At 34.7% G+C, this 17,070-nt stretch overlaps 1 protein-coding gene across 4 annotated transcripts in view; it reads left to right on the top strand.

Annotated features, from left to right (window-relative positions):
- The window catches only part of PDE3A (phosphodiesterase 3A), a 322,232-nt gene that overhangs the window by 180,703 nt on the left and 124,459 nt on the right, over nucleotides 1-17,070 (top strand). For all 4 annotated transcript variants that reach the window (XR_003519766.2, XR_004820283.1, XM_027592724.2 and 1 more), the window contains exon 2: nucleotides 9,248-9,298. Coding sequence is in view for 2 of the 4 variants with exons in the window: in XM_027592724.2 (XP_027448525.1) it covers nucleotides 9,248-9,298 (51 nt within the window). In the remaining 2 variants the exon portion in view is untranslated. The remainder of the gene's footprint in view (nucleotides 1-9,247; nucleotides 9,299-17,070) is intronic.

Below are 17,070 nucleotides of genomic sequence, written 5' to 3'. Positions count from 1 at the left end.
TAGGTGCCCATTAAATATTTGTTAAAAGGGTGTATGAATGAATGAATGAGTGTGTGAATGCAGCAATGAATTACTGACATACTAGTAGAATTTGGTATAACTTAACTTTTAACATAATTTACTATACATTTTCAGGTCATTCTATAGCCAACATTTAAAAATATGATTAATACCCATCAAGCGATGAATCACTAAATTCTGTTCCTGAAACCGATATTATACTATATGTTAACTAGAATTTAAATAAAAGTTTGAAAAAAAGAAAAGTATGATTAATTTACAGTATTTATGTAGGATTGTCTGAGAAATTTGGTTTTTCTCTTGCTCGACAGTTTTTAAATGAGGTGGAGACTAGAGAGTAGAAAAATGGATTTTAGAGAAATAAATCTATCACATTAATTACCACCATGAATTCCATGAAGACAAATCAACTCCCACATCTTTTTCTTTTTCCTTACCAATGTACTTCATTGCTCAGGATGTGATATTTGGTTTGGACTCAGTAACTCCTTATTGTTAAATGTAATACAGTAGAAAAAAATTGTATGATTATACGTGATTATGTAAATTGTATGAAAATAATGTATGAGAAAAGCACTTAGAAAACTGTAAAAAATGGTTTCTCAGAATGCGTTTCAAGGAAAATTGTTAATCCCTTTTGAAACAAAAATGTTCTATGATCAAATACTTCTGGAAACAGTTGAATTATGTTTCTTTGTTTAGGACTTCCTCAAATGTTAACAATGCTAATATATATTGGGACTATTTAAGTAGAGTTCTATTTTGCAGAATTTCACAAGCTTATTTTACTTTATTGCTATTTCTTTATGAAATGTTGCACTTTTTAAGCACAAGATTGATGTGATTGCATTATTACTAGTAGTACCAGAAATGGAAATTGGCAGTAGAAGTGTCAATATTGATGTCATCAAGATAGCCAAGATGTAATACGTAAAAATAATGGAAGGTTTGATTCATCAGTGGCCACACATAGGTTTAGGGTAATGATTGTCATTGTGAAAACGGAGACAGAAATAGAATTATGGAAATACTCTCAATCAGAGTGTGGGAATATCATCATCATTACCAGAAATAGATGGAAGATTTGCAGGAGAGAGGCTGGGATTTCAAACTCCAGAATATTTGGATTTCTTTCTATTTGAAGTCTTCTCATTCCCTCGTGTTTATGAAGTTTATACTAGATTGGAACGCTAAGAGTCAGGATCAGGGATTTATTCTGTGCCAAGTGGATGGAATTTAGGTAGTTATTACCGACTGTGAAAAATATCCCTTAATTTCAGTCATTCAGTGCTTTACTATTTCCAGGCTCTCAATGCTAAGGGTTCTAAAGAATTTTTTTTTTTTCCTGCTAATTTGTCTGAAGATTCAAGATGGGGAGAATAGGAGAAAGCTGAATTATTCTGGGGGGAAAAAAACCCCACATATTTAGATCCTGAGAAAGATCCTTAAGATGCTTGAGGCATGAAAGGCTGGGACGAGTAAGCTAAAAAAAGACTCGATTCTCTTGTCCTACCCTAAGAGTAAAGGGCAAGCAGTAATAACAGCCCCCCACCCCCACCCAAATACTTTATGATGCCCTTGAATGTATCTTGAATATTTTTGTGGCTTTTTGCAGTATTCCGTGTGATGTAACCATGTCCTGTCTCCCCCTAAAGTCTTCAGTAGTGTCCCCACCACTGACTCATGCCCTGCAGAGTGGGATGGATTTGGGGTGTGGTGATGTGATGAAGTGGTGGTGGTGAAGGGAGGCTGTGGGTAAGAACCTAGGCCGCCGATCAGAACTATCTGGTTTACCCAAAGGAGGCTGAGGGAGTCTCCTCCCAGTTTGTCGATTAATTATAAAGGAGGGTAATTTTTTGTCAGTATCACCTACATTAGGCCTTTCTATGCCCCATACCCTAGAGAAGAACTCCCCAGGGCTGGGAACAGTATGTGGTCAGCCTCAGGGATTCTGTTAACACCTTTTGCCTAAGGCCCAAATCACAGACAGATTTCAGCGTCCCTTTCCTGCAGAGCACACTGTCCTCTTGAACTTCTTCACTGGTAACAGGAGAAGGAAAGAAACATAAAGGATTGAGAGCAGTTCCCCTAAAAGGACTAGACAGGAACTGAGCTTGTGTAGACTTCCCAGGCTGGGGCACTGCCATCTGGTAGACTCTGCAGACAGTGGAGTGAGCAGTCCAGGCCCATCTTCCCACCTAGAATCCCAGAGAGCGAAAGCCTAAGTAAGTAGTAAAGAGATTATAAAAAGAGTTTGCCAAGGGAAGAATCCAAAGGGAACATGCTAATGGTAAAGACAAGATTTAATTTGCTTATCAAATTGAACGTTTCATGCCTCTTACAGTAAACGGAGTTAAAAGGCAGCCCTGCTCTTTATGTATTTTGCGACTCTTGACAAAAACGTGTAAAGGGATGACAAATTTATGCTTTGTGATATGGCTAATCTAAGGGTGCCTTTGTGGAGTGTGGGATCTGTTCCATAAATTCATGTTGATTTGAATAAAATTGAGGAAGATTTTGGGGAAGGGAGAATCCCTGGTCCCTTATTGCTCCTACAGCATGTACTTTGCAGTTTTTAATGAGCGGAGTGAATGATTAACTTTTAGATAATTCCATACCAGAGGGAGGGAGTAAATACCAAATATATACCTATGGTTAAAAAGATCCAACCCTTTTTAAAATTTTTAGCTTAAGGACACTGCATGCTCTCCAAATAACCACTTCTGCTCCTGTCTCGAGATCTTTGTATCTTCTGTTTCCTCAGTCTGGCGAGCCTGTCCCCCAGATATCTGTGTGTACAGCTCTCATAAAAAGTCCCTTTTTCCGAAAGGACTTCCCTGATCTCTACTTATATGAAAGCAGCTCGATTCCCAGCCCCCACTTGCCATTAGCCACTGATTCTCCATCCTTTAATCTCAGCTTTTGTATAGCTTTACCATCATCTGGTATGTTTGTTCATTTATGCTCCGTCTCCTTTTGTTAGGATTATAAGAGCCAGGTGAATAGAGATGCATCTTGGTTTGTTCACTGATGTATCAGTTGTGCCTAGAATAGTTCCTGGAACGTAACAGGCATATAATAAGGATGTGTTAAAGATTTGTTTAATGAATAAATGATGCAATGACAAGGGGGTTATGTAGGAACTTTGACATCCTTACATGTACCATACATATAATAAGTGTATACAGTGTACATATATAATAGTATATATTACAGTGTATATTATTTTTAAATGTTTTCAAAAATATGCTTTAGTAATTTTCAACAAGTGAAACAGAAGAATGGTTTTCTGGAGAGGAAGGTGAAGATGACAGTGTTACTGTTGCTCTCCATTGTTACCTTTTCTCCTATCTAAAACCTCTCGCCTCTTTAAGGACATGCAAAGAATTTGTCTTTTCACCTCTCATGGTTCTCATACAGCTTTCATCTCTTTTCAGTAGTAGTTATGGTGAAATTTTTCTTCCCATGAATCCCCTAAAAGGCATTCTTTTTTATATTAACAAAAAGTAGTAGGAGACTATAGCTCAGGGAAAAATATAGAAATGAGAAAGGAAAGTACCTACAGAAATATACTTTCAACTATCTGCATTTCTCATGCTATTATTAAAAATACCGCTGCTTGGATGGAACCATTTTGTTTCCATGCTGACTTCTTTGCTTTCTCCTGTGAACTTTTTAAATTCGGTGTTTGGCAGCGGTTTTGTTTTCCTTGGAACTAAGTACTGTGTAACATACTGTTAGCTGAAGGCTGTGATGTAGAAATGTATTATTAAAAATAAAAGAGAGAAGAATTTATTCCATAAGGATGAAAATGACTCAGTGTCAAGGAAGTTAGGATTTTCAAAATGCTTTAAATAACAGATTGTGTTTCTTTTAAATTTTTTTTTAAGATTTTATTTATTTGAGAGAGAGAATATGAGAGAGATAGCGCGCACATGAGAGGGGGGAGGGTCAGAGGGAGAAGCAGATTCCCCGCCGAGCAGGGAGCCTGATGTGGGACTTGATCCAGGGACTCCAGGATCATGACCCGAGCCAAAGGCAGTTGCTTAACCGACTGAGCCACCCAGGCACCCTGGATTGTGTTTCTTTTAAAGGAAGTATACTTTGTTTCCTAGAAATAAATTTAAGGGTCTCCACTTTGCCTATTTTGATTAACCGGAGCTGGAAAAGAAGAAAGATACTTTTTTTTTTTTTTTAAAGAGAATTCCTTCCTCAGATGGAAAGATTTTTGTTTGGCATATGTGGGCATAACTGTGTTAACCTACGTACTCCCAAACCTTCTTATTTATTTATTTATTTATTTATTTATTTATTTATTTATTTATTTAAGAGAGAGAGAGACAGCGAGAGAGGGAACACAAGCAGGGGGAGTGGGAGAGGGAGAAGCAGGCTTCCCGTGAGGAATGCGGGTCTCGATCCCAGGACCCTGAGATCATGACCTGAGCCGAAGGCAGACGCTTAACAACTGAGCCACCCAGGCGTCCTGCAAACCTTCTTATTAAAATGCCTTTTCCCAGAGGAATAATCATAGTTAAATAACTCAGAGGGTAGTTTTTATAGAAGGTGAGAGACATTCTTTTTTCTTCGTGAATTAAGTAGTCATGTATTCTTTATCAACTAGAATATATTTGAATATCCTATTTTTTTTTCATTTTTCTAGTCTTAGTGTCTGTCTCTCACATTTCTAGAAACTTTATATAACTAATAATAAAATCATAAGCCTTTCTTCGCCAGAAAGAGCATCATATCATGTTAATGAACTTTTGGTCTCTTTTCCCAGAATTATCTAGGTATCATGCTGCTATTCATTTGTCTTGAAAGTTTAGCACAGATGATTTCAATTGCAAAAAGAAAAAAAATCTAGTTTTTACTTCTGTTCCTCATAGTCCATGACCCATTTCTGTCTTTTATCTAAGCCCATGAAAATGGCAAATGCCTCCTCTTGTCATCTGCAATTCAATACCAATCCTACCTGTTTGATTCAAAGGATGTTTTGACTTTCTCATTGATGTCTCACCATCAGTTTGCACTGAATTTTGAAATTCACTGACTTTATTGTGCAAGCTCTCCTTTTCATTATTTATTATAACCAACCAAGTTTTTTGATTTCTCCTAATCATCAGTCAGGAGAGGGAGGCTAGGGAGGTGTCTAGGTACTTCCTAAAACATTTAGCCCTATGGTTCTGCTTTAACAGGCATACTTACCTGTGGCCAAATGCTTCATTTTAATTTAAATGATCTGTACTGTCAGGTCAGGCAGTTTATCACACAATGGATGATTTTTTTTTTTAAAAAGGATAGTGAAAACATTGTGGTTATTTTAGTCTTTGATCCATGATCTAAGGACAGTGCTATTATAACAGTAAAATACTATGTGCAAAGAAGACAAAAACTCGTGTGCTATCAGGTGCTTATCCTCCGCACTCCCGACCTCACCCCCATCGGCGCCAGGACGCTGTAATCATGGAGACAGTAGGGCCCTGACACTCTGGTTAGCAGCCCCACCACCTCCTTCTCTGCACGGAAAAAACAAGTTACATAAAATATTATCACAAATTTCATACATTCAACACTAAAATTATTAATCTTGAAGTTTGATTCAGGTTATTTTCATTAAAAACAAAGCCTTTGTATGATTTCCTGAAGTCCAAAGGGAAAAAAAGCTTGTTAATTTCCTTTGACTCTCTTTCTATTGAATAGAGAATATTACAGTATCTTATCATTTCAGAGTTCATTGCTTTTTAGATTGTATTTCACATAACATGTAGATTTCTAGAATTCCTCATTACTTGAAAAAAGTAGTAATAGTATTCAAAAATACATTTTGACCTATCAACACATGGCTGGTCAACCCAGACTTTTAAAATAGAATAATGATATTAATATATAATAGAAATATGCAGTGATAGAATAAAATAGAATTCCTTTATCCTAAATCTCACTCATTAGTCTATTGTATAATGCTAGGAAATAACACTCTGATAGATAATACATATGGCAAATTTTACTATGGTATGTTTCAAAATAAAAGGTCAGATTTAGTGAACTTTACGAGGTTTATAAATTCTGCCTTATAATGATCAAGTTTATCTTCTTGTTCTGTACTAAGTGATGCCCCAAATGAGTCTACATTTTGCAAATTTTTGTTCTCAAACTAAAAATCATCTTTTTTTTTTTTTTTTTTTTTACATAGTTAATGATAGAAGGCAGTGAAATCTGTGCTTTTCTTATTTTAGTTCTGATCCTGGAGAAATACTATCTTTTTGACTTACTACCTGTCATTATCAAATATTTCAAGTCAATATATTATGGATTATGACTTGTGTTTGTGGGTTTTTTACCTCTTTTTACTGTGATACTCATGATAGTAGAATTTACTAAGTTATCCTCTTAGTTGAAGCTCATTAGCAAGAGAATAACAGGCATAACAGTCTTATAAAGTATTATTTTTCCTAAGATTTAGATAAAACAGGGAATAGAAGATAACCCTTCTGCTTAAAAATTATTTCACTCTAGACTGATGAATCACAGGTCTGTACCTCTGAAACCAATAATACATTGTATGTTAATTTAAATTTTAAAATGTTAAAAAAATTATTTTACTCTAACAGCATAGTACTCAAGTTTAACATCTGTTTAAAATTGCCAAAACAAGCTTCACATCTTCCTGTTATTTTCTTTTTCTTCCTATTATTGACAAAAAGTATTCCCAAAGGTCTCAGTAAGGCAGGTGACTGAAATGTGTCAAGAGGGTTTTTGATAGTTCTAGTGAATAACTAATGAAATGGTCTTAATTTATGTTTCTAAATCAGACTATTTATTTCATTAATTGATTAGTGTTTAACCTTTTTATAATCAACTTTAAATGAGTATCAATGAATATTTACTAGCAGATGTAATGCCATTAAATCCAGACATTAAAAAAAATTAAAGCATTAAAGAAATATCAACTGTCTAAGCATTCAGTTTTATATGGTGATTACCTGGGCTAATTTACCCAAAATTGTGTGCTAGCCAAATTATAATTAAATCATTTCACTAATTCCAACGCTTAAAATAACTGATCATCTTATTAAAAATGAGTAACTTAAAATTACTTTGTTACATTTTTCACTTATAATCCCATGAGCATTTCACATGTACTTTTGTAAAAAGGCCCTGAAAACCAAATTTGAAATTCTATGTTATATTCTTTTTATATTCTAATTTAGCAGTTTCCCTTTTGTTGGATAACACAGTGATTGACACATTGTAATTACTGAATTTTTACATTTTTATTTTCTAGTTGAAAGGGTATGAATTTTTAAGAGTATGCAATATGTATTAAATTTGATATATATAGTGTATGTCTATGTATTTATAAGTGTGTAAATATATGCCTGTGTATATCTATACACTACATACGAGCAATCTATATGCGTACTTAGCTCTCTAAATTCTACCGAATATTCAACAGGATCAGATTGCTAATTTGATAGGCAAGAGTCATCTCTTGTTATTGTTTATACTGAACTTTTTCACTTCAAGTAAAATTGTTGCTGAATATTGATTATTGATATTAATTTTGTGAACTATCTTTATCCTTTCCTCTAATTATTTACTAGGGTTGCGTTACTTTCAAATTTGTAGAGCTCTTAATGCACTGAAGATATTATTTTTTTTACCTGGCACTTAATGGAAATATTTTGCCAGTGTGACATTTGTGCAGACATTTGAAGTTTTATGTAGCTGGATCATAATCCTCTGTGTGTGTGTGTGTATGTGTGTGTGTTTTGTTTAGTTTGGAAAATCTTTTTATATTTCAAGGTAGTCTAAATATTTGTCTGGATTTTATTTTATATGTACCGTTTCATCTTTTTAAATTTGCTTTTTATCTAAATTTATATTTGTGTATATTATAAGGTTCAGTTCTCATTTTTTCCAAAGAATGTTTCTCTTTTTTTTTTCACTTGTGAACTAATTCATCAGATACTCATTGATTTTTATATTTTCTTTTTCATATTTTCACATTTCACAGCTGTCCACTACATATCATTCATTTATATTTTGAGTCTTAAATCATTGTCCTATAATTTGGGTTAAATTTTACAATATGTTTTAGTAACCCACTAAGGTCTCCTAATATATTTTGATTCTTAGCAGTTTATTCTCTCAGATAAAATGTATGTAGTTTTTTTTTTTTTTCAGTTTCCTAAACAAATATGAATAGCTTTTGATTGAGATTGGGTTAAACCTGTAAATTTGTGTGGGTAGAACTAGAATTCGGTCTTCTCAATCAGGGACATTGTATGGCCATCAGTAAGGTCTTACCATTTTCTGTATATGGTTAAAAACATTTCTTGGTAATGTTGTACAAAAGCATATTACTTTTTTGTTGCTATTGTGAACATTTTTTTTTATTGTGTCTACTAAGGGGTCATTGCTGTTGTATAGAAAAGCTAAAAAGGTATATTAATATGTTGAGTAGTCTGTCCTGTTTAGACTACTAGCTTATTAGTGATGGGGAGTTCTTCCACTGGGACACATGAATAGTAAGTGTACTGGACAGATGAATAGAATTTTATTTCTCTCAGTCAGTATCTTGTATTTTCTTAGTATTCTTCTAGTTACATGTTATTTTCAATAAATATCATGCTTTGTAAGCAAAGTAGCTCGGGGCAATTACAATTATGGGACTAGCTTGATAATGTTTTATAGGTTTATGAAAATCTGTATTTTGTGACCTTGGGGGTGTATTTCGCATTAGATCATTTCACTCTTTAGAACTCTCATATGTTTGTGATATTATCAAAGCAGAACTAAAAATGATTGAAATATGTTGGCCTTCTCATTTTTATCATTCATGACAGTAAATTCAGCTATGCTAATGATTTATTTAGCATATTTTCTTAATAGGCTAGGAGCTTAATGGCATGTAAAAAGCTTAACCCACGTTAACATCTTTCTAGGATGTTCCTGACAAAGAACCATAAAGCTGTAGATTAGCAGACTCTTTCTATCACACAGTGATATTAAAATATCTTTGAAACAACTACCAGTTGAAATATTCGCTATTAAACCAGAGGTTATTATTACTTTTGGCGTATTCATTTATTCATGATAGCTACTTAATACATTCATATTAAAACACAGATTTCAAAAACATTCTTTAGAAGAAAGAGTAAAAATATTCGCCACATTAAATAAGTGTCATTGAATTTACGGTAATTATTATATTATATTACAGCTCATGGGGCATTCAGAATGGGACCACAAACGAGGGCCAAGAGGATCACAGGTAAGTTTATTTTCCTTTCCGTTTTTTTGAATTTTGTTTCTTAACATTTTGAGCCATGAGTCTTCTAAAACTCAAGCAATAGCAAGGAGAGAGAGAAAGAGGCAAATAATCATGCCATTTGTTTTTATTTAAGTTTGCTGTGATTAAAGTCTTGTTTCAAATCCCAGAGGCAGATGCCTGTATATTCTTCCTGAGAGCTTTCTGGTATCCCAGATTGGTTGTGTTTATATGCATGTAGATTTTATATTCATCTTGTCTCTGCACAGTACATTTTGATCAGCAACCCACTCTCTTGCTTTTATTCACTTCCTTTGATAATTTCTCTATGTATTTTCTTTCTTTCTCTATCTTCCTGTTTCTGGTTAAATATTTTGAAACATAATCAAAGTAAACCCTGAACTAATTACAGATTCTGTCTCCAAATTAACTGTCTTCGTCTTAGGGAAATAGAAAGATGAAAGGACCAATTATTTTTGAAAAGAAACAAATTCTGAACCTTTCTATATTACCAGATTGTTTTCATTGTCTTACTTTATGTCTCAGGCAAGGGGAAAAACTTCCATGACGCATTTATGCTTTTTAATGACCTAATTAGACAATGTGGATTTGTTTTGCTTCCATAATTACTTTGCCTGACAGAATGAGGGCTGAGTTTTACACGAAGAAAATTCTGTCTCCTCCTGCGGTATTTTGTGAAGAAAGATGAAAATCCTTTATCTCTTAGCAGCCTCTGTGTTTACGTGATTGTAGACAGTCAAATAAAAATTAAGCGGATAGGACATTTTTACCTCTCCTGCTCACACTTTCTGTTTGCTACTAAAAAAAAAAAAATATGGTTAAAAGAAAGCAAGCTGAATATGCAGTTTTGTATGTGAGAGTTCATTATCGAATGTGAGATTCTCCCAGGTTTTTTACAAAGCTGACATGGACCTGTGCCATCGTTAAGTTTGCCTGGTGGTTATTAATTGAGGTCACTGGGAAAATAAAACCCAGTCAGTCAGTTGTTTTAAGTTGAGATTTTAATAGCCGTGGTTTTATTTTCGTCCATTATCAACTTGATTAGTAGGTAATACAAACCAGCCCAATTAAGTCAGTTATCTGAAAGAATTTATGTCTTGCCTTCCTTCATTCTTACTTTTCCATTTTCTCTGTCAACTCTCCCTCTATACACACCTGTAATATTTTAAGTCAGAATTTGCTGCAAGATTGGGAATGAAATGGTGAATGTATGGTAAATGCTATGTGCTTCCAAACCAATTAAAAACTAAAGATGAGGGGCACCTGGGTGTCTCAGTCATTGGACGTCTGCCTTCGGCTCAGGTCCTGATCCCAGGGTCCTGGGATCGAGCCCCACATCAGGCTCCCTGCTCTGCGGGGAGTCTGCTTCTCCCTCTCCCACACTCCCTGCTTGTGTTCCCTCTCTCGCTGTGTCTTTCTCTGTCAAATAAATAAGTAAAACCTTTAAAAATAAATAAATAAAAATGAGCACAAGAAATTCAGCAGTTCCTCATTATTGCCACCAAAAACATTTTGATATTCAAAATGTGCCACGTAACTTCATGACGACATGCCCCTTCAAAGTAAGGTAGTGCTATATATGTTTGTTTAAAATAAGTATTATTTACTCCTATGACCTGTTTGGGTTTTTTTCAAGTTTTTATTTAAATTCTAGTTAATTAACATACAGTATAATATTGGTTTCAGGGGTACAGTATAGTGACTCAACACTTCCATAAGACACCTGGTGCTCATTACAAAAAGTGCCCTCCTTAATCCCCATCACCTATTTCACCCACCCTCCCCCCCCAAGTCCCGCCAACCCCTGCCATCTCCCCTCTGGTAACCATCACTTTGTTCTCTAGAGTTAAGAGTCTGTTTCTTGGTTTGCCTCTCTTTCTTTCCCCGCCCTCCCTTTGCTTGTTTGTTTTGTCTCTTAATTACATGTATGAATGACATCATATGGCATTTGTCTTTTTCTGACTGACTTATTTCACTTAGCATAATACTGTCTAGCTCCATCCATGTCATTATATACATATATATGTAAAATACATATGTAAATAAATACAGTCACACAATGGAATATTACTCAGCCATAAAAAAAGAATGAAATCTTGCCATTTGTAACCCATATGACCTACTTGAATATATGTATTTTTGGGTTTGGATTGGTTACTCTGTCATTATAAATTAGAAGAAAAATGTCATAAAAGCACAGAAGCACAATATTAACAGGTGTTAAATTTAAACATAAAAAACCCAGAGTGAAAAATTTTTAATTCCAGATATTGCACATAGCTAGAAAACTTCGAAATTCCACATGCACAAAATATATTCATAAATAAAGTTTGACCACATTTGAAAGCCTGAGATGGTTCTGAAAGGCAAATACATTAGAACATTCTTGCCTGAACTACCATTATCAGCATCAAGGTCTGTCTGAGACCTTTCAACTAGCTAAATAAGTATTTGCAATGATTATACCTTTTTCTCATTTTGATTCCTCACTCATAAAAATTGTCAAGTAAAAAGCAAAAACATACACCAAAAACTAAAAACAGTAACTGTAACAAAAACCATTGAAATTTCAGATAAACAAATTAAGTATTAAGTAATAATTTCTTATCTAATTTTAATTGCCCACTGGGGGTAAAAAGACACCGTATTTATGTTTTAGATCATTGATCCCTTATCTTGCTATTATTTCCTTGATAATATGTCTAAAGCCTTTTAACTGTTTGAAAGGAATTTCAGACAGACTGCATCTGAATACAGATTTCTTAATAATTTAGGCACACTCAAACCCCACCTCAGTTTAGTTTAATTGAAGACACTTAGTGTTTAAGCACTTACTATATGTACAACACTGTAGTAGGTCTAAGTCTGAGGAGAAACTGAGTTGACGAGGTTACTGCGTTCCAAGAGCTCACAAGTTATGTTTGGATGGAGCAATACTTGAATATATAATCTGTATATAAGGTAGTCTAGTAAGTGTAAAATTAGTTATATAAGCAAAATGTGATAGGAGTTTAGGTGGGACAGAGTATTTATCCTTAGTAAAACTACTTCTTGGAGTTGCTATCTGAGGTGAACCTTTGACATTGGGTAAGGTTTTATTTTTTTTTTTTAATATTTTAAAAGATTTTATCTATTTGAGAGAGAGAGCGTGAGCAGGGGGAGGGGCAGAGGGAGAAGCAGACTCCCCGCTGAGCAGGACTCCAGATGCAAGGCTCCATCCCAGGACTCTGGGATCATGACCTGAGCTGAAGGCAGACGCTTAACTGACTGAGCCACCCAGGCACTCCGGGTAAGGTTGTAGAAGTACAATGGGAGGAAAAGGCAAAAGCTTGAGTAAGAGTCTACACTGGCAGAGTGTAGGATATGTCTGGATATATGTGAATTTTCTTTAAAACTGTTTGGTCAACACATATTGGCTAAGGATTGTTGCAGGAACTACTGTGAAGGAATGATTCAGAGAATGTCATATATTATTGATTAGACATGAGGAAGAAGTAAGGAGGGTCAAGATTTTGAAATCTAGTAGTTGAGGAATTAGTGCCCTTCACACAGACTAGTTTATAGAGAAGACAATAAATTCAGTGTTAGCAGTGTTAAATGAGAAGTGACAATGACAATTCTCAAAGGAAATTTGAGACAGGTACTTGAGGTACCATTTTGGTGCTCTGTAGCCAGATTAGAGCCAGATTAGAGTTCTGTAGTCAGTTGGGAATGCTAATCATACATATGATAATTGAACTACATCAGGAGATAGATCGTGGAAGCAGATAATTATAAGGGAAAAACAGAAGAAAGACTCATTCTTGGGGAAGGCTCATTGGAAGGGCTGGGAGGAGCCTAGGGAGAGAATTAAAGCATGCCCATGTTCTCACTGGGAGACCAGTTAAAGGAGAAATTATGCCGAATCAAAAGTAGTATATTATCAGGTTACATTAGGAAGAGGGTTGAGACCACAAACAAAGGTTCAAGAAAATGAAAAACATGGGAAATGCATTTCGATATAGTGATTAGCAGGACATTAGTGAACTTTGAGAATGCCATTTTGATCAAGAAGTGATGGAAAGCAGAATACAGAAATTAAGTGAATAAGATAGTAGAATGTTCTCGTGGAGGAGTTTTGCTTTAGAAGAGAGAAATTCATTTTGGATATCTAAAAAAGGACTGGCTTGATGTTTGAGCATCAAGAAATGCCTAGTAAAAGCAGAGGTGTGTCATCTTCTGTGAGTGGGTAGCCTGCAAGACAAATTTTAACCTATTTTATGTTGATTCATAAAAACACCAATATATGTCAGGCAATTATTTTAGCCTCTATGGAGTCAAAAATGAACAACTTTGGTCTTCAAGAAGCATACAGTTTTACCTAAAGTCAGCCTTAGGTAGAGGATAAAAAATAATCAACTAATATTGAGAGCATTGATCATTGTAAGATAGTTAAGCTTCTCCTGGCCTTCCCTCCATGTGCTTACTAAGTAAGAGATTTTCTCAAATTTGATGTGGTCCTCCAAAATTATATCATGTGTACACTATCACAGATAATGAGGAGGTATGCCCTTCAAATATTTATCATATGGAAAAATGCATATCTTGCTTCAAGTAAATTGCACCACTTAATTGCATATGATTTTGCAAACTCAGCAATAATTTAATTCAAATTGATTTATTTACTCTCAATAATTCTGTGATATAATTTGTCAGCTCACTCAAAGCTTTCTGGCTGTTTCTTCTTCTCCTTCTTGTTCTTCATCTCCTCCTCCTCCTTCCTCTCCCCTTCCTCTTCTTTGTTGTTTTTTAAGTATATATTCGCAGATAGTAGATCATCCAAATTAGGGAATATGCTAAATGATGGACTTCCAACAGCATGCAGAACTCTTTTATTTGGCAGAATTCCCAGTAATACCAAATGAAGTCAGGGATGAAATTCTCAGTAGGCAATTAGTTTTTTATTTTTCTTTAAATTCTTGAAGAAAAGTTTTCCAGTGGGAAGTGAAGAAGGGCAATAGAAAATCACTCTCCTTTGAAAAGGTTAAAAATGATAGGAGTGGATTCCAAGGAGCCTTGTGGGAAAAGATTCCTTCAGTTTCTGAATTTGTGAACTTGCTAAGATTTTAATGTACTAGGAACCAGCAGGCTCCTTTTTAACCAATAGTTAGAGACTAGCAGGTTCTTTAGTTATTTAGCTTATTATTGATGACTTACATGCAGACTACCAGCCAGGCTTTAGCAAATAGACTTAAGACCACTTACTGAAGAAAAAAACTTTTTGTGTGACTTATCTAGTTCTGTAGATGATGACATTCTGGTTTGTATGTTCCTAAATAAGTGAAATACTGTATGTACAATACAAGAAGATAGCTGAATATTCTGATAGGAAAATAAGTTATCAGATATACTAAGCTATTGGTTTGCTTAAAAATAAAACAAATATGGATATGTAATGTACCAAAATTTATGGGATGCTGCAAAAGCAGTTTTAGGAGGAAAGTTCATAAAGATAGAATCTATCTCAAGAAACAAGAAAAGTCTCAAATAATCTAACTTTACACCTCAAGAAACTAAGGAAAGAAGAAACAAAGTCCAAGATTAGTAGAAGGAAGGAAATGACAGATTAGAGAAGAAATAAATGAGATAGAGACTAAGAAGAGAATGAAATTAGAAGCTGGTTCTTTGAAAAGATAAATAAAACAACCTTTAGATTCACCAAGTAAAGAAAGAGGACTCAAATAAATGAAATCAGAGATGAAAGAGATGTTAAAACTGATACCACAGAAATACAAAGGATCCTAACAGACTATTATGAACAATTATATGCCAATAAATTGGACAACCCAAAAAGAGTGGATAAATCCCTGTAAACATACAGCCTACCAAGGCTGAGTCATGATGAAATTGAAAATCTGAATAGACCAATTACTAGTAGGGAGATTGAGAGATTGAGAAAAGTTTCAACAAAATCTAGGACCAGACAGTTTCATTGGTGAATTCTACCAAATATTCAAAGAATTTCCTCTTCTCAAACTCTCTCAAAAAATAAAAGAGGGGAAACTCTTCCAAACACATTTAATGAGGCCAGCATTACCCTGATACCAAAACCATACAAGAATGACATACAAAAAGAAAATTAAAGGACAATATCTCTAATGAACATAGATGTAAAAATCCTCAGCACAAAATTAGCAAATCAAAATCAACAATACATTAAAAGGATCATACACTGTGATTAAGTGGGATTTATTCCAGGGAGGCAAGGATCGTCCAACATTCACAAATCAGTCAATGTGATATACTACATTAACAAAATAAAGGATAAAAATCATATAGTCATCTCAGTAGATGTAGATAAAGTGACAAAATTCAGCATCCATTTATGGTAAAAAGTCCCAACAAAGTGTGTATAGAAGGAGTGTATCTTAACATAATAAAGACCATACATGACAAGCCCATAGCTAATATCATATTCAACAGTGAAAAGTGGAAAACTTTTCCTCCAGGATCAGGAATAGATGTTCACGCTCACCACTTTTATTCAACAGAGTACTGGAAGTCTTAGCCAGAGCAATTAAGCAAAAGAAAAGAAAAAAATATAAAGCATCTAAAGGAAGAACCAAATTACCATTTGCTGATGTCTTGAATTTTTTTTTAAAGATTTTATTTATTTCACAGAGAGAGAGAGATCATGAGAACAGGAACACAAACAGGGGGAGTGGGAGAGGGAGAAGCAGGCTTCCCGCCGAGCAGGGAGCCTGATGTGGGGCTCGATCCCAGGACCCTGGGATCATGACTTGAGCTGAAGGCAGACGCTTAATGACTGAGCCACCCAGGTGCCCCTGATGTCTTGAGATTAAATATAGAAAACCCTGAAGACTCCATTAAAACTGCTTACCACTAATAAACGGATTCAGTGAAGTTGTAGGATAAAATTTCAACATGCAGAAATCTGCTGTTTCTTTACACTAATAATGAATTATCAGAAAGAGAAATTAAGAAAGCAACCTCATTTACAATTGCACCAAAAATAATACAATACCTAAGAATCGATTTAATGAAGGAAGCAAAAGGCCTGTCTATTTAAAACTACAAGGCATTAATGAAAGAACTTGAAGACACAAATAAATGGAAAGATATTCTGTGCTCATGGATTCAAAGAATTAATATTGTTAAAATATTCATACTGCCCAAAGCAATGTACCGGGTCAGTGTAATCCATATCAAAATTCCAATGGCATTTTTCACAGAAATAGAATAATCCTAAAATTTACATGGAATCCCCCCCCCTCTCTCTCTCTCTCACACACACACACACACACACACACACACACACACACACACACACACACACACACACACAAATAGCCAAAGCAATCTTGAGAAAGAACAAAGTTGGAGGCATCATACTCCTTGATTTCAAACTACATTACAAATCTACAGTAATTAAAACAGTATGGTATTGGCATAAAAACAGACACATGGATCAATGAAACAGAGTGGAGAGCCCAGAAATAAACCTATGCATGTATGGTAAATAAATTTATGACAAAAGAGCCAAGAATATACAGTGGGGAAAGGAAAGGCAGCCTCTCTTTAATAAATGGTGTTGGAAAAATTGTACAGCCACATGCAAAAGAAGGAAACTGGATTACTGTCTTACACCACACACAAAAACTAACTTTAAATGGATCGAAGATTTGAATATAACACTTGAAACCATAAAACTCCTAGGAGAAAATATAGGCAGTAAGCTCCTTGATATAGGTATT

This window comes from Zalophus californianus, chromosome 9, assembly GCF_009762305.2.
Source record: "Zalophus californianus isolate mZalCal1 chromosome 9, mZalCal1.pri.v2, whole genome shotgun sequence".
In the NCBI taxonomy this organism is placed as follows: domain Eukaryota; kingdom Metazoa; phylum Chordata; class Mammalia; order Carnivora; family Otariidae; genus Zalophus; species Zalophus californianus.
This window is presented reverse-complemented; position numbering and strand designations above follow the sequence as displayed.